At 43.4% G+C, this 26,985-nt stretch overlaps 1 protein-coding gene across 1 annotated transcript in view; it reads left to right on the top strand.

The window, feature by feature from the left end:
• LOC115477441 (protein phosphatase 1 regulatory subunit 12A-like) overlaps positions 1-26,985 on the top strand; it is a 64,383-nt gene that overhangs the window by 22,405 nt on the left and 14,993 nt on the right. The window contains exons 8-14 of the mRNA XM_030214315.1: positions 11,956-12,153; positions 12,637-12,814; positions 14,842-14,963; positions 16,929-16,991; positions 21,424-21,443; positions 21,814-21,952; positions 23,497-23,601. Coding sequence (XP_030070175.1) covers positions 11,956-12,153; positions 12,637-12,814; positions 14,842-14,963; positions 16,929-16,991; positions 21,424-21,443; positions 21,814-21,952; positions 23,497-23,601 — 825 coding nt within the window. The remainder of the gene's footprint in view (positions 1-11,955; positions 12,154-12,636; positions 12,815-14,841; positions 14,964-16,928; positions 16,992-21,423; positions 21,444-21,813; positions 21,953-23,496; positions 23,602-26,985) is intronic.

The following is a 26,985-nucleotide window of genomic DNA, read 5'->3' as shown; positions in this document are numbered from 1 at the left end:
GTTGTGTTTTGTCCATTACTTTCTAAAATTACCCCCCATAATTTGTATGTATGGAGGAAAGAGCCTTCACTAATGCTAGCTGGTGGAGTAAGTGGTAAAGTGGGCAGAAGACGGCTTCTGTATGTGCAGGTTTCAGCTGCGCTTTTTCAGAATAAGTGATTCATTATTTGGTCCTCTGATGTCTTCTCTGTGTGAAATGCTTAGACATTTATCACATTTAATTTTAGAAACCTGCAGGAGCCCAGTTTATATTTAGACCTCGATTCAAGATTCGTGAACTGCTATTGAAAGGAGGATGTTCCAGAACTTTCCTCTTCTTCTTGTGATCCTCTCCTTCCTTTTGTTCACTTTTTCTGTGATGCTCCAGTTTCTTCCCTGCAGTTTGTCCTGTTAACAGGCATCCTGAGGCACCTCGGAGCCAAATGCCGGTGGCATCTTTCACCTTCAGTTATCTTATCTCTAGCTGAAATGGTAAAACATTTTTGAATTCCCCAGTAAGCAGCTTAACCTCTTTCCTCCTCTTTATCTCTTGCATAATGGAGTGATTAAATATTCAGTACCATAGTTTGTATAAGGCCATGTGCAGTGGTTCTCGCTATCTTCTATTCATTCTATTTTTAAATTCAAGGACCATATTGCTGACTGTGGTGTTAGTTTCCTCTTATCTTTTTTTCTGTGATTCACAAGCTACATTATATTTTCTTGATGGCTTATGCCCACTTATTCTACATGCAAGGATGGCCCATGGGGGATGCAGAGAGGGCTGTGGGGCCCTGTGCAGTGATTCATTGTGAGGCCTCCAAAAGCCCTGAGCAGAAAAGCTGGGTCATATGTGAAAAAGTGCCTTACTGCACACCACTGTCTTAAAAAATACGGTTCTTATTGCAAGCCTACAGACTTGCCTTAGAAATAAAATACTGTATTTTTAAGTCATTGATTTGTACATAATATGGTTTGTGAGTTTTACTGTGCATTTCTGCTGTGTTTGCTCCATTGTCATGCCATACAAAAGATTTCTGCAAAATGATTCTCCTACTCTTTAGTCTATTATCTGTCAACCTGTGAGTATTGATCATGAATATTACCTGCTGGTTTGACAGAGCCATGCCACTCATCTTAGGAAGAATTCCTACGAAGCAGCCTTCGTCCCATGATTACTTCTACACTTCTTCCTTTTTCAATCTTCACACTTGTCTGGTGACATGTAGAAGCAAAATCTCTTGCCCAATCCCCGTTATATGAATGGACCACTAGTTCCTGTCGTGCAGTGGAGGTCTGCTTTTTTGAAGAGTGAATGCAAACGGTCTGCCTGAGAGAGAGAGATCGTCATTGGAGTTCAGTAGGTGCCCTGTGATTGCATTTTTGGGCCCAAAACCTAATTGAGCACGTTCTTCTCTGGCATTTTTGCAATCATAACTCCAAAAGGGAATAATAGATCTTGGTTATCCCAGGTTTTTCTGTGACAAGGTACCATCTGGAGGAAGAAAATAGTGTGTGTTCCATGCCAAGGCGTGCTGCAAGAACTTCAGAGATGCATAATGGCTCTTTGTTTTCTTATTTTTTGAAGACATCTAAAACAAGGTTAAGGGTTATCCCTGTTTTCCATATCATCAAGCTGATCAATCCATAGACTGGTGGATTGTGTCCATCTACCAGCAGGTGGAGATAGAGAGCAAACTTTTGCCTCCCTATATGTGGTCATGTGCTGCCGGAAACTCCTCAGTAAGTTCTCTATCTCAGCAGGTGGTGGTCACACACAGCAGCAGCTCTGGCTAGGCCTCCAAGCCTAATTTTTAGGTTTTGTTGAGTGCCTGGGGTTGAGGGCTCTTTTGAGCAAGTGCAAACCTGGTGGTGCCAGGTCCCTCCTTTTCTCCCCCCTCCCGCTGGCTCCGTTAAAAAAAAAAAAAAAAATTTTAAACGTCCTTAAAGGCGTTTATTTCGACGTTTATTTAAACGTTCATTGCAGCTACTCACTGGGACACCAGTTCGTTACAGCTCGGAGCGGACAGCAGGTAATTTTTACCTTTTTATAGCGGGCAGGGGGTTCCCCGATTCTTCTCCTCGTGGCATATGGCATCGGAGGGCGAGGGCGCAAAGGGTCGCTCCCCGGATCGCTTGAGCGCTTCTAGAGGGGATGCGGGGGTCTTACAGCCTGATTCGCCCTTGTTGGGTGACAGTTTCGTGACCGATGAATGTCCCGGTCCTTCCTCCGGCGTGGTGGTTTTTCCCGCCATAAACGCCCATCCCCCGCTCCTCGCCTCCGCCATCTTGGCCGGCCACGCAGCTCGGACGGCTTCTTCGTGGGCCGCCCTTGAGGTTGGAGACATTAATGCCATGAACGCCCTTAATTTGGGCGACGGCACAAAAGCGGCTAAAGTTAAGCGCCGTTCTTCCCGCGCGGCTCCTTCGCGGAGTGTCACGCCGGACTCCATTTTGGATGCGCAGCATGTCTCTCCCCCGCTCTTGCGAGCGCCGGTTGAGGGTGCGTCTAGGGCTGTTGCCCAGGCTGCGGAAGTGCACAGTCTGGGGGGTTTCTCCCCCGAGTTTGTTTTGCTGCTGCATCAGGCTTTCCTCATGCAAAACGCTGCCCCTGCTCCCTCGTCTGGTAAAGAGGTTGAGGTTCCCAGAGGTAAACGCCCTCGGGTTGATTCCCAGGCCTTGGAGGAATTTGTCTCCTCCGATGTAGATGAGGGCAGCGTGTCTGAGATCTCCCAACGGTCCTTTGCGGATTCCTTGGAGGAGACGGATCCCCGCTCGGATGGAGCGGATGACCCCTCTGCAGCGCGGCTTTTTAGCCCAGAGGATTTGCCCAACCTGTTGTTACAGGCCATGGACACTTTGAAGATTTCCTCTCCGGAGGACGTCTCTCCCTCAGCCCCTGTTGGCTCTGCCATTATGCTGGGGACGAAGCGCCCGCCTAGAACCTTCCACGTGCATGATGCCATGCACACCCTAATTTCGGCTCAATGGGATGTCCCAGAAGCGAGCCTTAAAGTGGCTAGGGCTATGTCCCGCCTCTATCCTTTGGCTGTGAGTGAACGTGAGGCCTATCTGTGGCCTACCGTGGATTCTTTAATCACTGCGGTGACTAAGAAAACGGCGTTGCCGGTGGAAGGTGGCACGGCCCTAAAGGACGCCCAAGACAGAAGATTGGAGGCGGCCTTAAGGTCGTCCTTTGAGGCGGCTGCTTTAAGTTTGCAGGCCTCAGTTTGCGGCTCCTATGTGGCCAGGGCGTGCCTGACTATGGTGCAGCGGGCTTCCCCCTCGGATCATTCCTTGAGGGCTGATTGGCCGGCCCTGGAACGGGCTTAGCCTATTTGGCAGACTTGCTGTATGATGTCTTGAGGGCCTCAGCGAAAGGCATGGCTCAGACAATCTCTGCGCGGCGGTGGCTTTGGCTGAAACATTGGTCTGCTGACCACGCCTCTAAATCCCGCCTGGCTAGGTTGCCTTTTAAAGGCAAGCTGCTCTTTGGGGTCGAGCTGGACAAAATCGTGACCGATCTCGGCACGTCTAAGGGCAAGAAATTACCAGAGGTCAGGGCTCGGGCTAGTACTCGTCCCGGTACCTCCAGAGGACGGTTGCAGGAAGCCCGTCGGTACCGCCCGGGCAAGTCGGGTTCCTCTGCCCCCTCTTCCTTCAAGAGGAATTTCTCCCCCAAGCAGCATTCCTTTCGCAGAGACCGCCGTCCCGGAGGTGCTCCCTCCGGTCCTCCCCCAGGGTCTCGTACCCAATGACGGGGTCTTGGTCCACGCCCCAGTGCAGATTGGAGGACGGCTGTCCTCGTTTCTGGGCAAGTGGACCACAATAACTTCAGACGCGTGGGTGCTGGAAGTCATCAGAGACGGCTACAAACTAGAGTTCTGCCGACCCTTAAAAGACGGGTTTGTACTCTCTCCCTGCAAGTCTCCGGTCAAAGCTGTGGCAGTGCAGCAGACCTTGGACAATCTGATCCGCCTGGGCGCGGTCGTTCCGGTGCCAGAAAGTCAGCTTGGCAAGGGACATTACTCCATTTACTTTGTGGTACCAAAGAAAGGAGGTTCTGTCCGGCCTATCCTCGACCTCAAAGGGGTCAATCGGGCCTTGAAAGTGCGGCACTTTCGCATGGAGACTCTCCGCTCTGTTATAGCGGCAGTGAAGGCAGGAGAGTTCCTGGCATCCTTGGACATCAAGGAAGCGTACCTGCATATTCCCATCTGGCCTCCTCATCAACGCTTTCTGCGTTTTGCAGTCCTGGGACGACACTTCCAGTTCAGAGCCCTCCCTTTCGGGTTGGCTACTGCTCCGCGGACCTTTTCCAAAGTAATGGTGGTCATCGCGGCCTTCCTACGAAAGGAAGGGGTACAAGTCCATCCTTATCTGGACGACTGGTTGATCCGAGCCCCCTCTTATGCAGAGTGCGGCAAAGCTGTGGACCGGGTAGTTGCTCTTTTGAGCTCCCTGGGATGGATCATCAACTGGGAGAAGAGCCAGCTGCGCCCGACTCAGTCCCTGGAGTACCTGGGAGTTCGATTCGACACCCAAGTGGGCAGAGTGTTCCTGCCAGACAATCGGATTGTCAAACTTCAGGCTCAGGTGGACCAGTTCCTAGTAGCCTCTCCCCTTCGAGCTTGGGACTATGTGCAGCTGTTGGGCTCTATGACGGCCACGATGGAAGTTGTGCCCTGGGCCAGGGCTCATATGAGACCACTTCAACACTCTTTGCTGCAGCGCTGGACTCCGATGTCGGAGGATTATGCTGTGCGCCTTCCCTTGGACCCAGCAGTGCGCAAGGCGCTGAGCTGGTGGATGCAGACAGACACGTTGTCTGCGGGAATGCCTCTGGTGACCCCAGAGTGGATTGTCGTCACGACGGACGCCTCGTTGTCGGGCTGGGGAGCCCACTGCTTGGGAAGGACAGCGCAGGGGCTCTGGTCTCCTGCAGAGGCAAAGTGGTCTATCAACCTCCTGGAACTCAGAGCCATTCGGTTGGCGCTTTTGGAGTTCATCCCGGTACTGGTGTTGAAGCCTGTACGGGTCCTGTCGGACAATGCCACGGCTGTGGCCTATGTCAACCGCCAGGGAGGTACCAAGAGCGCCCCTCTAGCCAAGGAGGCTATGAATCTTTGCCAGTGGGCGGAAGCGAACCTGGAGCAGCTTTCAGCGGCCCACATTGCCGGAGTCATGAATGTCAAGGCGGACTTTCTCAGTCGCCATACCTTGGAGCCCGGAGAGTGGCAGCTATCTGCTCAGGCGTTCTTGGACATCACGAAGCGCTGGGGCCAGCCGAGCCTAGATCTGATGGCGTCATCGGCCAATTGCCAAGTGCCGCGCTTTTTCAGCAGAGGACGGGACCCTCGATCCCTGGGAGTAGATGATCTTCTCCAACAGTGGCCGACACAAGAGCTTCTCTATGTGTTCCCGCCCTGGCCCATGTTGGGCAGGGTGCTAGACCGGGTGGCAAAGCATCCCGGCAGGGTAATCCTGGTGAGTCCGGATTGGCCCAGGCGTCCCTGGTATGCGGACTTGATCAGGCTCTCAGTCGACGATCCTCTGCGGCTGCCAGTGGAGCAGGGCCTGTTACATCAGGGTCCCGTGGTGATGGAGGATCCCTCCCCCTTTGGTCTTACGGCCTGGCTATTGAGCGGCAGCGTCTGAGGAAGAAGGGCTTCTCAGACAAGGCCATCGCCACTATGCTGAGAGCGAGGAAGCGCTCTACTTCTACTGCTTACGCCAGGGTTTGGCGTATCTTTGCAGCGTGGTGTGAAGCAGGCTCACTTTCTCCCTTCACTGCTCCAATTTCTTCAGTGTTGGCGTTCCTGCAAGAAGGTCTGGAGAAAGGCCTGTCGCTCAGTTCCCTTAAAGTCCAGGTAGCGGCTCTGGCTTGCTTCAGGGGCCGCCTGAAGGGTGCTTCCCTGGCTTCGCAGCCAGATGTGGTGCGCTTTCTCAAGGGAGTTAATCACCTGCGCCCTCCTCTGCACTCAGTGGTGCCTGCGTGGAATCTCAACCTGGTACTAAGAGCATTGCAGAAGCCGCCTTTTGAACCCTTGTCGAGGGCATCTCTGAAAGACCTGACGTTGAAAGCAGTCTTTTTGGTGGCTATCACTTCAGCCAGAAGAGTTTCCGAGCTCCAGGCGCTCTCATGTCGAGAGCCTTTTCTGCAGTTCACTGAGGCAGGAGTGACTATTCGCACAGTGCCTTCCTTCCTGCCCAAGATTGTTTCTCGCTTCCATGTGAATCAGCAGCTCTGTCTCCCTTCCTTTCGTAGGGAGGACTACCCAGAGGAGTACTCTGCTCTTAAATATCTGGATGCGAGACGAGTCATCATCAGATACTTGGAAGTGACCAATGATTTCCGGAAATCGGATCATCTGTTTGTCCTGTTTGCAGGTCCTCGTAAGGGTCTGCAGGCTGCTAAGCCTACAGTGGCAAGATGGGTCAAGGAAGCCATTGCAGCGGCTTATGTGGCCGCGGGGAAGGTGCCGCCTATCCAGCTGAAGGCTCACTCCACGAGAGCTCAGGCGGCCTCGATGGCAGAGGCCGGATCCGTCTCCTTGGAAGAGATATGCAAGGCGGCAACTTGGGCTTCGGCTCATACATTCTCCAAGCATTACCGTTTGACTGTGGCTGCACGGGCGGAGGCCTGGTTTGGAGCTTCAGTGTTGAGGTCAGGGATTTCAATGTCCCGCCCTGGGTGAGTACTGCTTCGGTACATCCCACCAGTCTATGGATTGATCAGCTTGATGATATGGAAGGTAAAATTATGTATAATCATACCTGATAATTTTCTTTCCATTAATCATAGCTGATCAATCCATAGCCCCTCCCAGATATCTGTACTGTTTTTATTCTGGTTGCATTTCAGGTTCAAGTTTAGTCTTCAGTTACTTCAGAAAGACTTCGTGTTCAAGTTTTTTCACTTGGATTCTTCAAGAGTTAAGACGAGTTTGTGTTACAGTGAGCTGCTGCATTCCTCTCCCCTCCGTTTTACGGGGCTGGATTGAGACTTAAAATTCTGCCGGCACTCCCTCCCGCTTCGTGCGGCTGTAGGGCAGCTTTGTACCCCTCCCGCTTCGGCGGTGTTAGGGTCAGTCAGCTCCTCCCGCGGTTGCGGTTGCAGGATAAGCCAGATCCCCCCGCATCGGCGGGTGTGGTGTCCCTCCCCCGCTCCGCGGGGATGAGCTGGACGGATTCCCCTCCCCCACTTGTGTGGGGATGAGCTGGGTTAATTCCCCTCCCCCGTTTCGGCGGTGGTGAGCTGGGCAGAGTGTCCCTTCGTGGGTGTAATTCTCTAAGTGCTGAGTCCTGCGGATGGAGCTTTGATATCGACATACTGAGGAGTTTCCGGCAGCACATGACCACATATAGGGAGGCAAAAGTTTGCTCTCTATCTCCACCTGCTGGTAGATGGACACAACCCACCAGTCTATGGATTGATCAGCTATGATTAATGGAAAGAAAATTATCAGGTATGATTATACATAATTTTACCTTAATTGTGGGGAGAAGGTGTATCTGCCTAGTTCCAGATCCATGTGACTGTGATGGAGCTCTAGGAGAAACACCTAGAATACTGAGAGAGCAGGGGTGAAAGTGATAGAAAGATTTTGGATTTTGTTGGCTTGAGCAATAAAAGACAAATTCTGATTTTTTAGAAAAGGCTGCTGCAACTCCAAAAGCTCAGGAAGGCTTAGCCTCTTAAAAAAAAAAAAAGCAGACCTCCGCTGCACGACATGAACTAGTGGTCCATTCATGCAAGGTTCCACGTTAGGAGTTACGGACCAAGAAAGGGATCTGGGTGTCGTCACTAACACACTGAAACCTTCTGCTCAGTGTGCTGCTGCGGCTAGGAAAGCGAATAGAATGTTGGGTATTAGGAAAGGTATGGAAAACAGGTGTGAGGATGTTATAATGCCGTTGTATCGCTCCATGGTGCGACCGCACCTTGAGTATTGTGTTCAATTCTGGTCGCAGCATCTCAAGAAAGATATAGTAGAATTGAAAAAGGTGCAGCGAAGGGCGACTAAAATGATAGCGGGTATTGGAAGACTTCCCTATGAAGAAATACTAAGGAGGCTAGGGCTATTCAGCTTGGAGAAGAGACGGCTGAGGGGAGACATGATAGAGGTATATAAAATAATGAGTGGAGTGGAACAGGTGGATGTGAAGCGTCTGTTCACGCTTTCCAAAAATGCTAGGACTAGGGGGCATGCGATGAAACTACAGTGTAGTAAATTTAAAACAAATCGGAGAAAAGTTTTCTTCACCCAACATGTAATTAAACTCTGGAATTCATTGCCGGAAAATGTGGTGAAGGCGGTTAGCTTAGCAGAGTTTAAAAAGGGGTTGGACGGTTTCCTAAAGGACAAGTCCATAAGCCGCTACTAAACGGACTTGGAAAAATCCCAAATCCCAGGAATAACATGTATAGAATGTTTGTACATTTGGAAAGCTTGCCAGGTGCCCTTGGCCTGGATTGGCCGCTGTTGTGGACAAGATGCTGGGCTCGATGGACCCTTGGTCTTTTCCCAGTATGGCATTACTTATGTACATATAACGGGGATTGGGCAAGAGATTTTGCTTCTACATGTCAACAGTCCTTCTAACCACTGGTTCCACCTGGAAGTGTATACTGGGGGGGGGGGGGGGGGGGGGAAATGATACCTCCTTTTTTTCCTCAGACTTGAATATATTAACATCTGTGCACAGAAAGACCTAATGCAGAAAATTATGTGCATTTGACTTTTGGCATTATTCAGCTGTATGCTGACTTTCAGTTCACATTCTTAATACACAGCCTATTACATCAGTTCCTCAGGGTCACTAGAAGTGCACTGCCTCTGCTTTGTGATGGACTGATATCAACTCCAAAATTATTCACAAAGGTAGAAGTTACCCCAGTATTCTTATCTGGGTGGTATAAGAATGCATTTTATTAATCAGCAATAGAGGTCACACTCTACAAGGTCCCACTGTAACTGAGCTAAGAGAAGTTATGACTCCTGCAGTTTCAGGATCTGTCACTTGGCAATGTCTTTTTGTTTTTTCTGTTTGACAGACTACAAGGTGACTCCACTGATTCAGGAGATCAGACACAAGAGCTGAGTGGTGACAGTAGAATAGTACCTACCCTTGTAAGACCTTCATGGTAGCCATTGTGAAGATGATAGTATGGGTCAGTCATATGAAAACATTAAAATGCCTGTTGCTAAAGCAGCAGAAACCACCAAGAGGATAGAATGGAATTGTCATTAGTCCCAAGAGGCTGTCTAATAGCAAAACATGGTGAATTTGGAGAGAGAATTGAGAGAGGAAGATCATCGTGTGAAAACCATCTGGATGCTCATTTCAGAAAATGCAGGTTTGCTCAGATAGGGAACCTACTTGTTCAGTGAGCTGAAAGTCTTAAACCTGGTCCTGGAGGCAGCCCAGCCAGTCAGGGTTTCAGGATACCTAGAATGAATATTCATGAGAGAGATTTGCATGTACTGCCTCCAATACTTACAAATCTATCTCCTGAATATTCATTGTGGATATCCTGAAAACCTGACTGACTGGGGTGCCTCCAGGATCAGGTTTGGAAACCACTGGTCTAAAGCTTCCACCAAATCTTTTAAACTTTTGAATTAGAAAATGCCCAAATATCCCTTGGTATTCTGTCGGGTCAATCATTGGACAATACCTCAGCCAGGTTGTCCCCATTCAAGATTAGTACAAATGTATAAATTGCCCTGAGAAAGGCAAAGACAAATCAAACTCGGGTATACATATGAAGTATCACATACCATGTAAAATGAGTTTATCTTGTTGGGCAGACTGGATGGACCGTTCAGGTCTTTATCTGCCATCATTTACTATGTTACTATGTTTTCATAGTACCCAGTTTAGTAACTGTAATATATGTAATGAACAGGGAATCTTAAGATGATACAAACCCTGTGATCGTTCTCCTATCTGTCACGGGACCATCTAGTTTTAGGTTCAGTGTTTTGCTTCTACAATGATGCTTCATTGTATTTCAGTAGATTTAAAGGTTTGAGTGCTAACTCATTTCAGAAATGGAGTAATTCACTATATTTCCGAGGGTACAATCGGAATCACTTTGACTGTTCGGGAAGATCAGATGCTGTACCTAAAAGAAAATGAGTGCTCTCATTTCAGAAGACGAATTTATTTTGGAGATCTTGTTTAGTTTTAAGAAAGGTCTGAAAATAGTGATTATATAAGTAGCAACACTATTAACAATACAAAGTCCAATGAGAGGAGAAATACTTCCACCCAGAAACCTTTTGAGGAGAGCTAAGTGTTGAATGTTGTTTAAGTAATGATTTGACTTTGTACTTGGAAGGTTCGACTTTGTAATATGTTACATTTGAAGCTTATTGGCGGTGTAAGTTGCTCTATCATCAGTGAAATTGTTGAAACATTAAAAATGCTGAAATCTAAATTACCAGTAGGGAAGACTAAGGGGTGGAATAGGGTTCAATGTTAATAGTTTGATGGAAGACTGGTTCACTTGGCTTTCATGGAATATATGTTTAATTTTGAATCTAATCACTAAATATTGTTGAAATATAAAATAGAGGGGTGGGGAGGGAATAAACGGGGGGGGGGGGGGGGGAGTTTGATGATGGAAGTTAGCAATTTGCCTTAACTGAATATTTGTTCATGTTTGAGTTTCTGTATATTCAGAACGTGGATTGTGTTTCTTGTGAATTGCCATCAATAAAAAATGCTGAAATATAAGTAATGATTTGAAACACTAATGGAAACTAATTTTGAACCATTGATTTGAGTTTCTCGTATTTCTTGACAAGCAAAATTGGCTTTTGTAGTTTTGTACATGGTGAGAAAATTCGGCATCAAAATCTCTTTCCGTCCTTTTCTTCAAATCTTTCTTCAGAAATAATTTTTAGAAGCATTCCAATTCTAAATTGAGTTTAGTGTTTTCACTGGAATCATTTGTTTCCTAGCTTTTTATTATGAGGTGGTAACTTTTTTTTTTTTTTTGAGAATTCAAGTTCTTCGGAAATTGGATGAAATGTTGGAGCAACAAAGGATAAGCCATTTCTAGTTAATCGATGACCTTGAACTTTCTGAGAGCAAAATTAATGAGAGCTATGGTGGGGTCATAGGTAGAATGGATATAGCAGAGGTTTTTAAGCTAGCCATTTGGCAGTTGGTGTATGCCTTCGTAAACATTGTATTGGTAGATGGCCACTTCCAGATGGCAATTGCATTGTGCCCTAGGGAGCTGTTGCTCAAATGGATATCTAGGTGGTGTGGGTGTATTGCATATAAGAGATGAAATTTCTTGTTAACAGTAGCTGAACTTAATTTTCAAGTATTCCCCCCCCCCCCCCCACCCCCAAAGGTATACATTGCTTCTCTTCTGGATGGGTTGTTCTAGTGAGTGTGGGGAATTTTTAATATAGGTTTGAGAGCGGGGCCTCTAATTGGTTCCTACATAATTCAAAGTTTATTAAGGGTCAGGAAGGGTCCTACTTGGGGGAGAGGGGAGCAAGAAGAGTTGCAGGTAAATCATGCTGGCATACATCAACCTACACCAGGACTACTACTGTAATCCACCTCCGAGCTGAAGTTAAATTCCCTGCACATTCAAACAGAATTGCGTGTAGACTACAGGATGGTCAGTAGAAAATTCCTCTAGTTTCTTTTAAAAAATTGGCTGAGAAGCTCTTTTACTAAAGCGCATGCTAACGGACGTTATGTTATGTTTTTAAGTGCCATGTAGTACATAGATATGAAATAGGGGCATGCAGCATCCAGCGCATGCTAAGCTTTAGTAAAGTGTCCTCAATGTCTAGATACCATCCATATAGTTGTAGGCTGCAAGTGGCCCTAAAATGTATCCCATGTGGTGATATTCTGCTAAATGAACAAGTTACCTTTAATATAAGGACTGCTGAATAAGAGAAACTGATCATTTTGTGCACTGCTGCTCTTTTTTTGTAGGGTGTAACATTAACTGATCTTCAAGAAGCTGAAAAAACTATTGGTCGAAGTCGTCCTACTCGATCAAGAGAGCAGGAGAATGAAGAAAAAGAGAAGGAAGAGAGAGAAAAACAAGATAAGGAAAAACACGAAGACAAGAGAGAGTCAGAAACAAAAGATGACGATTACAGACAAAGATACTCTAGAAGCTCAGAGGAGGTACTGTGTTTCTCTCACATCAAAAGAAGAAAGTATATTTGGATATAGCTTATACTTCTTTGGTGGTAGCTCAATGCGAGGTACAGTAGGTATTTTCTTAGCCCCGGAGTGTTTACTATCTAAATTTGTACCTGACACAATGGAAGGTTACATGACTTGCTCAAGGTCACAAGAAGCAGCAGGATTTGAACCCTGGCTTCCCTGGTTCTGAGCCTACTGCTGACCACCAGGCGGCTCCACCATCCTTCAAGTATAATAATTATTGTAGATTTAGTCCTGTTATTGGAACTCCTTTTGTGATTATACAAAAATGTATATTTTCAAGTTTTTCATTTCTTGCAGCTTTGAATTGTTAATTCAACAGTTTGATTTGTTCAAGAACATAAAATCAAAACTAAGTTCAATTAAAATTCTAATTTTGCATCATAAGGCACACCTAAAACTGTTAATATGGGAATTGATTTATTTTATTTTATTTTCTAGCCCCATCAGCGTTACAGACCTATATCAACTTCAAGTACACTCACCTCCTCTTCCTCTTCACTTTACACCTCCGGTAGTTCTCTCCATTCGAGCCAATTAAATAGACCAAACAGCCTTATAGGTATAACATCTGCTTATACAACGTACTCCAGGAATTCAGCAAAGGAGACTGATAAAGGTTAGAGCAATTCTCCCTGTTAATACCCATCATTTTTTGGGAGGAGGGGGTTGGAGCATTCGGACTGAACACATTTATGTCGAACTTCAGAAGCTATTGGAAGGGGCTGTATTTGACATTTTTATGTGGGTGGTGGTTCTCCTGTTCTTTTCATCATACAGTTTATTTTTGTTGGTTTGGGGGAGAGGAAGTGATAAAGTAATTTAGTACTTTTGAAAGGTGCTGGCTTGACAGAAGTGGGAATTGGTTTTCTGTATATCTATTTATGTGGATTTTGCTCACACCTTTTCAGTAGTAGCTCAAGGTGAGTTACATTCAGGTACACTGGGTATTTCTCTGTCCCAGGAGGGCTCACAATCTAATTTTGTAGATGAGGCAATGGAGGGTTAAGTGACTTGCCCAAGATCACAAGGAGCAGCAGTGGGATTTGAACCAGCCACCTCTGGATGCCAAAACTGGTGCTCTAACCACTAGGCTGCTACTCCGCTGTTGCAGTTATGTTTTGAATGGATTTTTGATTTACTCACCTAATCCCAAATCCAAGTTCAAGTTGAGTTACAATTCAGGTACTGCAGCCCAAATGGGATATCTACTGAGTTGTACTGGAGCCAATGAGGCATAAATTAACTTGCCCCAAATCACAAGGAGTATCAGTAGAAGTTAGTAGTAAGTTGATCTAGTTTTTAATCCATGCCTCTAAACACTTGGCTACGTCTCCTCTGACTTCACATGCCTCATGCCTCACAAAAGGGTATCTGCCCTGTGTTGACAGGACCCTGTATAAATAATGAAATGGTAATACGGTTCAAATTAAATACAGTAAAACGTGAGCACTTAATATTGGATAGAGACATCAAACTCTAACATAACCCAGTAAGTGATTTTCCTACATTCACTACCAGTTTAATTTGGAGGATGATCTGTATCCCAGGATCAGTTCGTTAAGACTTGTAGCTTTTTGCAGCATTTGCTTTCTAATTCAGTTTTGTACATGCATTAGATAGTTTTATAAGGGTGTAAGCTTGTAGAGCAACATTCTACACACTCAAGTTGGTGTTGATGTACAAAACAGGCCTTCTCAAGGGTGAAGAATAGATGAAGTGGAAGAGGATTGACATTCGTGTGCATGTTGCATAAAATCTATGTACACACACCTATTTTTATTGGCGCACATATGCACTCAATTATATCTGCCTCGGAGCAGGTGTAAGTGTGCGCACCTATGGATGACTTTATAAAGTCATCAGGCAAATCGAATGTTAATACGATTTGATGAGGCATATTGAAATTTGATGTAAGAAACTCAACCATGTTTGGGTATCGGAGAAATAATTTTCATACTTTTATTAATGATGGAATTCCAAGGTGTGCAAATAAAATCTGAACCATCTCTTTCATCAAGAGTGAAAAGTCAAAATCGTAATGAATGAAAAGGACTGTAAAAGTGGAAAGAGTATGGATGCACTTCTTTTTGGGGAAGGAGAGGGGGAAGGGAGACGAATGGGTGTAGGGGCAAATGTACAATGGGTTTTACAGGAATTGTTTGGTCGTGCCTGAAGGCATGAAGTGAAGTATGGCAAAGAAGTCATGAAGAGTTGGAAGTCCTTGTTTGGGGTTCGCACTTGGGACTGAGCGCCTTGGTCTTCATGTACTCTATGATACGCTACTTGGAGGGAGTGAAGGAAGAGGATATAAGAGGGAATAGTAGGGCAATAGAGGAATTATATGTTTACAAAAAGTTGATGGATTCATTATTTTAGTGTTGGTGGTGGTGGTTTTTCTGTAAATTGGAAATGGGTTAGTTATGCCAGTCTTGTCTGTCTGTACTTCTCTGCTCTTCCAATAAAAGTTTTAATAATAAAGACATCAGGCACATATGTTATCTTCAGAACAGCACAAGATATGTGCTGCTGTGCCATTTACTATTGCAGTGAGCTTGAAATATTTGTATCCAATTGTGATACACCTAGTTTGGAAGATTACTTTTGAGCCGTTTTGTTTCATTAACTAAAACTGACTGTTTGCAGAAGGGGAAAAGAGAGAGGACGAGAAGGAGGGTGAGGATAAATCACAGGCCAAATCAATACGAGAACGGCGGAGACCAAGAGAAAAACGAAGGTCTACGGGCGTTTCTTTTTGGACGCAGGATGTAAGCTTGAAACTGTTTAAATTTCTCTGTGCTGTCAATATGCGTTGGATTAAGGGTTCTCAATTCCATCCCTGCAGGGCTGCAAATAAGTCTGGTTTCCAAGATAATTAAGCTGTACAAATTAGCCTTGATCTAGGTCAATAAGTGGATATGTTTTCATCCCTCACTGAACCCCTGCAATTTTGTTTTTAGTGGCTGAAACTAGTAACATAATTTCTTTCATCTGTGTCTCACAGAGTATATATGTGTGTTTTATGCTGAAGTAAGAATAAATGGATCTTGTGTGAATTTGATGTGGAATGTAAAGTATACATTTGAATGTGTATTTTGCACTGTCTTGTTTGTTTCATTTGCATTTTCAAATGCGTTCATTGTTAAACATTTTGTTGTGTGATTTGATCCACTGAAGTTTTTTTAAACCTACAAAGAGAGCATGAAGCAGACTTCTCTTATTTCCAATGGCGTTTCAAATGTTCTATGGGTCAAGGTTCTGCCCTTGAAAAGAGATGGTTTTACTAGTTGAGAAAGAAAACCGTATCAAAGCACTGGCTGAAATGTAGTTTCACACTCAACAATTATAAAGCAGGAAATCTAGAGCTGGGGAAAATGGTATCTACTTGAATATTACAGTAACCTCATTTATGCTGGGTTACCAAGATTCTGAAATCTTCATTTTTTTTTTTTTTTAAAGAAATATTGATGCTCTTTATAGGACTTCCTAGATCAGATTTAAACCCAACTGTTGGGGAGTTGAATTTTAATCTTAATTTATGCATTCTTGTATCCAACTATTATTGAAAAACAAAGTTTTGGTTCAAAGTGGCTTACAATTTACATTTTGGTGGAGTTACAATAGTGTTTTACAAAGTGGAGAGGGCATCTATAGATGTGACGGTTTTAAAAAGAGGGGGGAGTCCAAATATCTCATAAAACATGCAGATCTTTACTGTATGTCAGCAAATGCGTAGGAGAGATAAGGGGACATTTCCTGGTGCAAGTAAGAGTTTTTCCATCACAAATTGAGAACTTTTGACTACGTTCACATTGGATCTTAACTAGACACATTCTAGTTTTTACAGGGTGTTTACAAGACTAAACACCAGGTCAGCCAATGACACATAATTGCATTGGATAATCAGAATAACCTCCTTTTATTTGTATAGCATATTTTTTTAAGCTTAAGGACATTTGGGGGGGGGGGGGGGGGGAGAGACTAGAATCATTCTTACAGCTTGCAAATGCCTCAGGCGGAGTGGAGAAGTATGCTGAAATGCTGCATTGGTAAATTTGATATTTATATTGGAGTTGGCCGCTAGCAATAATAAAGGTTTGTGTGCTTATTAAAGAATTGTGTAGCCCTCTGTATCTCAAAATTCTAGGTGGGATATTAAAAACATACACCATAAAATTAAAATAAATAGGAAACATAAAACATCAAACAACATCACAATTCAGTTCAAATTCAAGTTACTGTTAGTCATCCACCTGAAAAAAATGTCTTAATGTGTGTGTGTGTGTGTATATATATATATATACATATACACACACACCCCTCCCCCCATTATTCTATAAAGATTGTACTGTTAAATTTATGAGCATAAATTATGCTTCTAAATTAGGAGCATACTGTGGGCTGCAACATAGATTATGCTCATAATTTAGGAGCAATAAACTTTATTGAATAAGGTCCATAATGTGTGTGTATTTATAATTATAATGTGTGTGGGTATAAAAGATGCTTAGAGCAAACTGGTGTCTGTCAGGGACTGGTAGGTTGTAAATGTATGCCCTACTCCAAAGGATGTGGTGCTGCAAGAAGAGGAGTGAAGTGTGTGATGGTTGTGTTCGGTATGTCATTGCTAGTCTAACACAGTTCTGCACTTGAAGTGCGATTAAAACAACTGTTGCATTTGAGGAAAAGTGATGAGACATTTGCAAGCAGTGTGTTTGTTTTATTTTTAATAGAGTGATGACAATGAACAAGAGCATCCATCAGACACAGAAGATAGAACAAACAAGGAAAGTCAGGTAACACTTCCTAGGTTTTAGATGGAATGCTTGAAAAATATAATTTTTTGTTTTACATCTAATTCTAGTTTAAATTTAGCATTTTCTGTCTATCGAAGAATGTGTATTCTGTGCACATAATGGTGGAGAGGTTATATGTTGAAAATTTTGATCTTGAGCTGTACTTTTAATGCTAATCTTCATTCTGAGAATAGTCTCTTTACCAGTGGGGTGCCATAAGGATTGATCCTTGGTCCCTTTCTTAAAAGTTTTGTAAGTAATATTGTGTTGGGAAAGGTTTGCCTCTTTGAAGGTTATACAAAAATCTGTAGCAGGATAAATATTCTGGAAGGTATGAATAATAAGAATATGAGGAGGGGTCTGGTGAAGCTTAAGAACAGTCTAGAATTTGACAGCTAAGATTTAGTGCTAAAAAGTTCAGGGTCTTGCATTTCAGCTTCAAAAACCCAAGGGAGTGATAGTCTGGGAATAAAGTAATTCTGTGCATGAAAGAAGAGCAGGACTTGGGTGTGATCTTAAGGTGGCTACAAAAGATGATGACAAAAGGCAGCAAAGCCAGAAGGATACTTGGTTGCATAAGGACAGAAATGGCTTGCAAGGGGAAGAATGCGATAATGCCTCTGTATGATAACTGTGTCTGAATTCAAGAAAACATGGGACAGGATCTCTGAGGAAGAGATTGTAAAGCTTAGTAGTTGTAGATGGGCAGACTGGGTAGGCCATATGATCATCTTTCTCTGTTTCGTATTGTCATATACCTTCAATAGTACAAATGGAATAGAATATCTTCTAATCTGTCATCAGTGTTTGATAGAAATTGTGTGGGTTTGTTTCTCTGCACAGTTTAGATATTAATGGTCCCCAGTGGTTGAGCCGCTTTTCTGCTCTGTGGTGGAGAAATCTTTTTCAGTTAAGTCAGTGGTATATATATATATTTTTTTTTTTAACGAACAGCAGCTTACAATAACAGTGGTTTCTTTCATAGACCCCACTCGGTGCTATATATTTAATACTAGACTTTGAGCCCGTAAAAACGGGCTATTATAGGAAGGGGGGGTTGAAAGGCCCGCCCCCACTGCTGAGTTCGCCGCTGCCCCTCCCCCTCCGAGTTTGCGCCCCCCCACTGAGCCGTCACCACCCACCTTCCACCCGGCCGGGCCCTCGCTCCGCTATTGAAACAGCGAGGGTCCGGGAACGCAGCACTGAGCTCTGCTGAGCTGCCGACGTCGGCCTTCGTTCTTCTTCTCTGCCTGTCCCGCCCTCGTGTGACGTAACGTCGTCGAGGGCGGGACAGAGGCAGAGAAGAAGAAGGAAGGGCGACGTCGGCAGCTCAGCAGAGCTCAGTGCTGCATTCCTGGACCCTCGCTGTTTCAATAGTGGAGCGAGGGCCCGACCGGGTAGAAGGTGGGTGGCGGCGGCGACTCGGGTGGGGGGAGCGTTAGACGGCGGTGTCCCTCCCTCAGCAATGCGCAGTACAGACCCTCTGTGTTGTGCCCCCCGTCATCACGTATTGACGTGGGGGCGGGGCACAGAAGGTCTCTACTGCGCATTTGCGAATGAGTACGGTCACTCGCCGTTTATATGTTTGATTGCAATTTCACAATAAAACAAGCAACATAATATCCCTCCCCCTCCCATAATATAAAATGGAGAGCCCTACAACCATATTTGGTCAAGGTATGCAAGTATAATTTCTAGCAGATTTTATGTAAAGACCACTTCCCACTCTGGGAGAGCGTGTATTCCACAGAAGTTCCCCAACATTTATAACTTTTCCTCATAGTTACTGCTAGCCTTTCTGAGGTAACTGAATCATTTACAAGCACCATTACGCTATTGGCTGTGCATGAGACGCTTTCCAATTAGCAAAATGCATTTACAAGCGAACGTCGTCTCAAGGTATTCTTTTCTTTTATATTAGGGAAAGAACTTACACAGTAGACAAAACCTGTTGAATTTATTAACTCCTTGGATTTTTCTGTCTTAAGTCTGCGTTTAAGGAAAAATGGTGTGGAAATTTTCATGTTCCATCAGGTTTTTTCTAAAGGAGATCAAAGCCTAAAGTACGCAACACCTTTGCATCGTTTCTCCCTTTTGTGTGTTATTTTTCCAGATTATCTGAATTGGTACCACTTATAAATATGTCCATGTAACGGGCCTATAAGATGCAGAACACTCTAATTCTATTTCATCTGTCGCTTTGGAAGTCCTGCCTAGAATGCAGGTTTACTCTCGCAGCTAATACAGTATTCAGAACTGTTTGATTAAGAACATTTTCTGAATTTCAGAACTTACAGCTTCAATTTTTTCTTTCTCCTGATGCAAATATCTGATCCGAGTGTGTTGTAAAACCTTCAACTCATTACTCCATGCCAAATGGAACAGTGAAAGGAAAAGGATAGCTATTTCCTTACACAGGAAGCGACAGCAGATAAAGACTTGAATGGTCCATCCAGTCTACCCAACAGATTTAAATCAACAATGAATATGATATTATATACTTGATCATGGTCTTTCTTTGATGTTTCTGGGACATAGACCATAGAAGTCTGCCCAGCTCTGTCTTTATTTGATTAGCAAAGACTATCTCCTCCCCTTTCCATTTGAGCATCAGTTATAACAAGTTTGCTGTGAGTTCAGTTAATGCATGATATCCAGAAGCTGATTGCCTTGTTTTTGGCCTAAACATAACTCAACCTAAAAATAAAGGTCTCTTTTAAAGCTGTGGTTCTCTACCTAGCCCAGTGATAGAGCAAAAATGAAAGTGTGTGTGTGTGTGTGTGTGGGGGGGGGGGGGGGGGGGGGGGGTCAACGAATTCCAAATTAAGGGTTTAAAGAGATGTTATTAGTCTGGCACAATGCAGATCTGTGTTTCAGGTCAGGGGCACTTGTCTCAGGAGTCAACAAATCAGTGTCCTTGGTGATGCAAATACCAACAGAGTAAAATATTGTGTTGCTACAGCATTGCTGTTGCTTGTGACCACGTTTTTTTTGAAAACTGCAATTTAGTTGCAGCTCACATTATTTTACTGTGTTGGTATTTGCATCACCAAGGACACTGATTTGTTGACTCCTGCGTCGAATCCGACTGATAGCTTTTTACCCTTGAGTTAGAATTGTATTGGTCCTCCCCTACTTTAATTTTTGCTCTGTGCCTTAATTTCTAGGGGTTCACTTTCTTTATTTAGTGATGACATAAAATGTGAACATCGCTATTGGAAAATGAGGAACATCAGTGGTGGTGTAAGAATTCATCGGTAACTGGGAACAGTCTTGAAAGTAATATCTCCTTTTCTCACTTCCTCTTTGGTTTCACAACGAATCTACTGTTAATTGGGCTAGTGATGGCTGAGCCCTAGCTTTTATGGCAGCCTGATAATACAAGTATTATAGCATATAACTCTGAACTTCAGAAATGTCCTATATGTCCTCTTTATACACTTTGACGGTATACACTGTTAACCCCATTAAGATATTAGGCACTAAGGGAGTCTTTTACTAAAGATTAGCTGGAGTTATCTGTAGCAGGGCCCATTGTATTCCTATGGGCCCTGTTGCAGATAACTCAAGCTAATTTTTAGTAAAAGACCCCCTACATTTCTTAGACGTTGGTGAGTAACACCACCTTAACTATAGATTAACTGTGGTCCAGTACACTAGCAGTTAGTGAGGGGCTGTATGGAGAAACGAATCTGATCTCTGAAGGCTAGAGTGGCAGACTTAAAGGAGAAGAGGCAGGCAAAGAAGTAGATAGAGGAGACCTTTGGAGGATCAAGGTCATCCGAAAGAGCATGATCTTGATGGTAGGAAGTGATCCTGTAACTAACACATGCTCAAGTCGAGGGTACGTACTGGGGAAAGAAGTACAGTCATGGTACATGTGAATATTAACATCGTAGAAGGTACGGAAAGGAGATTCAGTAAGCCAAATTTAGGATTTTAGGAAAGAAGCTGAAATTCAGAATCTGTTAGCTTTGTCAGAAATGCTTCCTACTGTACGTGCAGAACCCCAGAGGCAAGCTGAGCTCTTGAGAGTCTCGATGTGTAGACGAAGTAATATTGAGAGACGTGGGCAATATTTCGCCCAACTAATTATGGATGGATGAGTTCCACCGAAACAAGGATGGAACTTGGCTTCTGGCACTAATATTAGAAAGGGAAGAGGGCAATAGGGAGTAATTGTGTAATCTGTTGGGAAAATGCTTTAGACACAATTATGTGAGAAAAGAATTCTTCCATCTGATCTAAAAGAAAAAACTCGCAAGTATTCAAAAGGTTGTCCTACAGTTGAACATTCTGTGCTGTTGACCAGTCATGTTTTTCCCAGAGGGGGTCACATATTGAATATATTTAGTGTCTTGTCCTCTGCTGAACAACTTGTTCTGTTTCATATCATGCACTGCCTTAACTTTAATGTGTCTCTTCCTTTCAGAACGATGGCGTCCTTACAAGGTATGCTTTCCTATTAAAGTCTTTTTTTTTTTTTTTTAATACTCTGCTGTTATATTAAACTTTTGAGCTTCAAATTTATTAAGCTGTACTTTATTTTATTCCCTCAAATCAGTTTAAATGTAATGGTGAAATGAAACCTGTCACAATAACATAGTTATAGCAGATTTCTCATTTGAATCTTGAACAAGGTGATTGATATCTTGTTGGAGTGGAGGAGTGGCCTAGTGGGTAGTCTTAATGCTTCTAGGTATAGAAACATGTAATAGCCATTTTATTCCAGGGTATAACCAGTTCTCGAACATGTTAACCTTAATAGAGTACTGGAAACTTAAAAACAAGTGTTTTGAAGGTACATATTATTCTTTTGAAGGCATAATACAGGATCTAACACTCCCTCTATTGACCGCTATGATGCACTCCTGGGCCGTACTGGATCTAACAGCTATCTGGACAGCCGAAAACCGTATAGCAGCAGGATAGAGAGAGAAGATATGTCTAATTATAAAAAGGTATATACATTACTGAACTACCACAATTACAATCATTTCTAAGGTCTTTTCCTATACCTCTTTGTTCCTTTTTTCTGTAAAACTGAGATTTACAGTGATCAGCTGCTGGAAAAGTGTATTTACAGTATTTTCATTTGCCAGCCTGTTTGGAAAAGTGTATTTACAGTATTTTCATTTGCCAGCCTGTTTGGAAAAGTGTATTTACAGTATTTTCATTTGCCAGCCTGTTTGGTTAAGTGTATAAAATGCCATGATGATTCTGATTGTCAGCCTGTTTGTACAAGTTCTGCAGATAGTTGATGTAAGGCCTCCTCAATAGCTATCTGTGGGGAAGGCTGTAAACTTATAAAATGCTTATGGCTTCCAGCATGCATAAACATGGTGATCACTTTTCAGCAGTCCCATCAAAGAGTACTACAAGGGGAAAGTGTATTTATAGGAATTGTTGGTAATTGAAGTTACAGTTCCTTGTACGTGTGTTTTGACCTGCTTCTCATCATTTTACTGAATTGTACATAATTGTGGACTTGGAAAGGGTTTTGCCGGAAAACTCTGTGCGTAGTGGGTTGGAATTTCTGTGCATGTTTCAGTCATCTGAAAGTGCCTCTTGGGAAGGGCCGGCCTTCCTAGATTTGTTTATGCATATGGATGAAGGCAGAAGGGGCTCAGGGAAGTTGGGCTCTGCTGCCCTGATGATGGGAAGTGATCAAAGTTTGTGCCTAAGAGACAGCTGATCCCTGAAACACAAAGGTACTTAGCTTTCACAGTGGCGTTCAGATCACTAGAGCAACAGATAATGATTCCGACTTTTCTGTAATTGGACATCATTACGAAGATAATGAAGATGCAGCTGATGAATAAAACAGATACTTCTAATGCAGATGATGATTTATTTATTTGTTGCATTCTTTGCCAAACAAAAGTCAAGTGTGCCAGACAGATTTCCTTGATCGATACTTGCAGACCCAGTCGGAAGACATAAGTAATATTGCAACTTGGCCTGATTATCAAGGAACTCTTTATCAGACCAACAATCTACTTCCTGCTAGTGCAGTTGTTGAATGCCTGTCTACCTGTCCAGGATTAATGACTCGCACACGGACTAGCACAAGTGACGGCACTTTTCAAAATTTAGGTCTACTAAAAGTAAAGTGGATTGAATTGTAGAGCAAGAAAGTTGTTGAGATAAAAACATTAGCAAAAGTTGCATCCTTTTGCACTTGTGATACTTTTACTTTTTACTCAATGTAGGTAATAGCTACTTTCACTTAAATTACATTTTTGTGCTCTTTATTGTACTTGTACTTAAGTATTAAAATGTGCATTTATTTTTACTTAAGTGCTTTGACATGCTTGTAAGCAGTGGCGTTCAATGTTTTAGTCACTGGAATCCATGTGATATCTGATAGCTTCAGCAGGAAGCAAGTGGATGTCTGACTTATGTGAGCCGATTCAGTTCCAGGACATGCTGAGCATAATTTCATGCAAGCTAAGCAGATGCCTATAAACTGCTCCTTTTATAATTATTGCCTCTTTTCTTTTAGCCATATGAGGAGATCATAGCTGAAAATGAAAAACTGAAAGCACAGTTACACGACACAAACTTGGAGTTAACGGAACTCAAGTTACAGTTGGAAAAAACCACACAGGTTAGTGAATGTGAAATAAGTCTCAAGGTTTGTCAAATTTTATTTATTTATTTTATTTTGAAAACTTATATACTACCTATAACTAGGTGGGTTCCATAAAAACATTCATATTCAACCACAAATACTAAAACATTACTCAGCATCAAACAGCAGACCACTGCTTAAAGTCAGAACATCGCTGAAGCTGGCCAAATGTTTTCTTTGTATCAATTTTGCTATGTTTAAAGATTTTTCCCCCCCCTTCGGAGTCTTTTACTTGTTTGCCTACTTAAAAGAACATTGGATTAGAAGCGTCTGAATTGTAGACTACACCTGAGGCTAAGGGTACTTTCTGCTGAAAAATCATTCCCTCTTACTGGTCAGGTAAGCTGTAAATTCCCCAAGTAAGAGTGTGAAATTGGAAAAAACTCTGGGGTTCATTTACAAAGACACGCTAAAAATAAGCACAAGGTAAATGTTAGTCGCCCATATATTTCTATGGACGTCGCTAGCGTTTAGCTCGCTTTTGTAAAAGACCCCCCCTTTGTGATTAAAGTTAAAAACCTTCATACTTCCAGGAAAAATTTCACACTGCACTGGTGGTTGTAATTGCAGTCTCTCCCAGTTACTCAATTCACCTGCAGTATTTAGCTACATTTTTAGGATTTCTTGTAGCATTTTCTACCCTGCCTTCATTTGGCATCTCTAGATCCCTTGTCACCAGAAAAGCACATCTGTTTTTCCCCTTTAGAAAAATTCTTCTCACTTGGACCTCAGTCATGTTCTCTTTATTTGTCCTTTAACATCATACTAAGGTTGATGGTATTTTCTTACATTTTGTTTTTGAATACAGGCATTCGGTCCTAGGTTTTCTTTCTTTGAACTTAGCCTTTTTCTGCCATGATGGCATCTTTCAAACATGCCATATCTGTTTTCCTCAGTGACTTAATAAGTACATAAGTACATAAGTAGTGCCATACTGGGAAAGACCAAAGGTCCATCTAGCCCAGCATCCTGTCACCGACAGTGGCCAATCCAGGTCAAGGGCACCTGGCACGCTCCCCAAACGTAAAAACATTCCAGACAAGTTATACCTAAAAATGAGGAATTTTTCCAGTCCATTTAATAGCGGTCTATGGACTTGTCCTTTAGGAATCTATCTAACCCCTTTTTAAACTCCGTCAAGCTAACCGCCCGTACCACGTTCTCCGGCAATGAATTCCAGAGTCTAATTACACGTTGGGTGAAGAAAAATTTTCTCCGATTCGTTTTAAATTTACCACACTGTAGCTTCAACTCATGCCCTCTAGTCCTAGTATTTTTGGATAGCGGTGAACAGGTCGCTTCACATCCACCCGATCCATTCCACTCATTATTTTATACACTTCTATCATATCTCCCCTCAGCCGTCTCTTCTCCAAGCTGAAAAGCCCTAGCCTTCTCAGCCTCTCTTCATAGGAAAGTCGTCCCATCCCCACTATCATTTTCGTCGCCCTTCGCTGTACCTTTTCCAATTCTACTATATCTTTTTTGAGATACGGAGACCAGTACTGAACACAATACTCCAGGTGCGGTCGCACCATGGAGCGATACAACGGCATTATAACATCCGCACACCTGGACTCCATACCCTTCTTAATAACACCCAACATTCTATTCGCTTTCCTAGCCGCAGCAGCACACTGAGCAGAAGGTTTCAGCGTATCATCGACGACGACACCCAGATCCCTTTCTTGATCCGTAACTCCTAACGCGGAACCTTGCAAGACGTAGCTATAATTCGGGTTCCTCTTACCCACATGCATCACTTTGCACTTGTCAACATTGAACTTCATCTGCCACTTGCACGCCCATTCTCCCAGTCTCGCAAGGTCCTCCTGTAATCGTTCACATTCCTCCTGCGACTTGACGACCCTGAATAATTTTGTGTCATCGGCGAATTTAATTACCTCACTAGTTATTCCCATCTCTAGGTCATTTATAAATACATTAAAAAGCAACGGACCCAGCACAGACCCCTGCGGGACCCCACTAACTACCCTCCTCCACTGAGAATACTGGCCACGCAATCCTACTCTCTGCTTCCTATCTTTCAACCAGTTCTTAATCCATAATAATACCCTACCTCCGATTCCATGACTCTGCAATTTCTTCAGGAGTCTTTCGTGCGGCACTTTGTCAAACGCCTTCTGAAAATCCAGATATACAATATCAACCGGCTCCCCATTGTCCACATGTTTGCTTACCCCCTCAAAAAAATGCATTAGATTGGTGAGGCAAGACTTCCCTTCACTAAATCCGTGCTGACTTTGTCTCATCAGTCCATGTTTTTGTATATGCTCTGCAATTTTATTCTTAATAATAGCCTCCACCATCTTGCCCGGCACCGACGTCAGACTCACCGGTCTATAATTTCCCGGATCTCCTCTGGAACCTTTCTTAAAAATCGGAGTAACATTGGCTACCCTCCAGTCTTCCGGTATTACACTCGATTTTAGGGACAGATTGCATATTTCTAACAGTAGCTCTGCAAGTTCATTTTTTAGTTCTATTAATACTCTGGGATGAATACCATCAGGTCCCGGTGATTTACTACTCTTCAGCTTGCTGAACTGACCCATTACATCCTCCAAGGTTACAGAGAATTTGTTTAGTTTCTCCGACTCCCCCGCTTCAAATATTCTTTCCGGCACCGGTGTCCCCCCCAAATCCTCGGTGAAGACCGAAGCAAAGAATTCATTTAATTTCTCCGCTACGGCTTTGTCCTCCTTGATCGCCCCTTTAACACCATTTTCGTCCAGCGGCCCAACCGACTCTTTAGCCGGTTTCCTGCTTTTAATGTATCTAAAAAAGTTTTTTACTATGTATTTTTGCTTCCAACGCTAATTTCTTCTCAAAGTCCTTTTTTGCCCTCCTTATCTCCGCTTTGCATTTGGCTTGGCATTCCTTATGATCTATCCTGTTACTTTCAGTTGGTTCTCTTCTCCACTTTCTGAAGGATTGTTTTTTGGCTCTAATGATTTCCTTTATCTTACTGTTTAGCCACGCCGGCTGACGTTTAGTCTTTTTTCCCTTTTTTCTAATACGTGGAATATATTTGTCCTGAACCTCCAGGATGGTGTTTTTAAACAGCATCCACGCCTGATGCAAGTTTTTTACTCTGCGAGCTGCTCCTTTCAGTCTTTTTTTCACCATTTTTCTCATTTTGTCGTAATCACCTTTTCTATAGTTAAACGCTAGCGTACTTGATTTCCTAGTTTCACTTCCTTCAATGCCAATATCAAAACCGATCATATTATGATCACTGTTATCAAGCGGCCCTCGTATCGTTACCCCCTGCACTAGATCATGAGCACCACTAAGGACTAAGTCTAGTATTTTTTCCTTCTCTTGTCGGCTCCTGAA

The sequence above is a fragment of the Microcaecilia unicolor genome, chromosome 9 (assembly GCF_901765095.1).
Source record: "Microcaecilia unicolor chromosome 9, aMicUni1.1, whole genome shotgun sequence".
Lineage (NCBI taxonomy): Eukaryota > Metazoa > Chordata > Amphibia > Gymnophiona > Siphonopidae > Microcaecilia > Microcaecilia unicolor.
The sequence above is the reverse complement of the archived record's forward strand: the minus strand, read 5'-3'. Positions and strand labels throughout refer to the sequence as shown.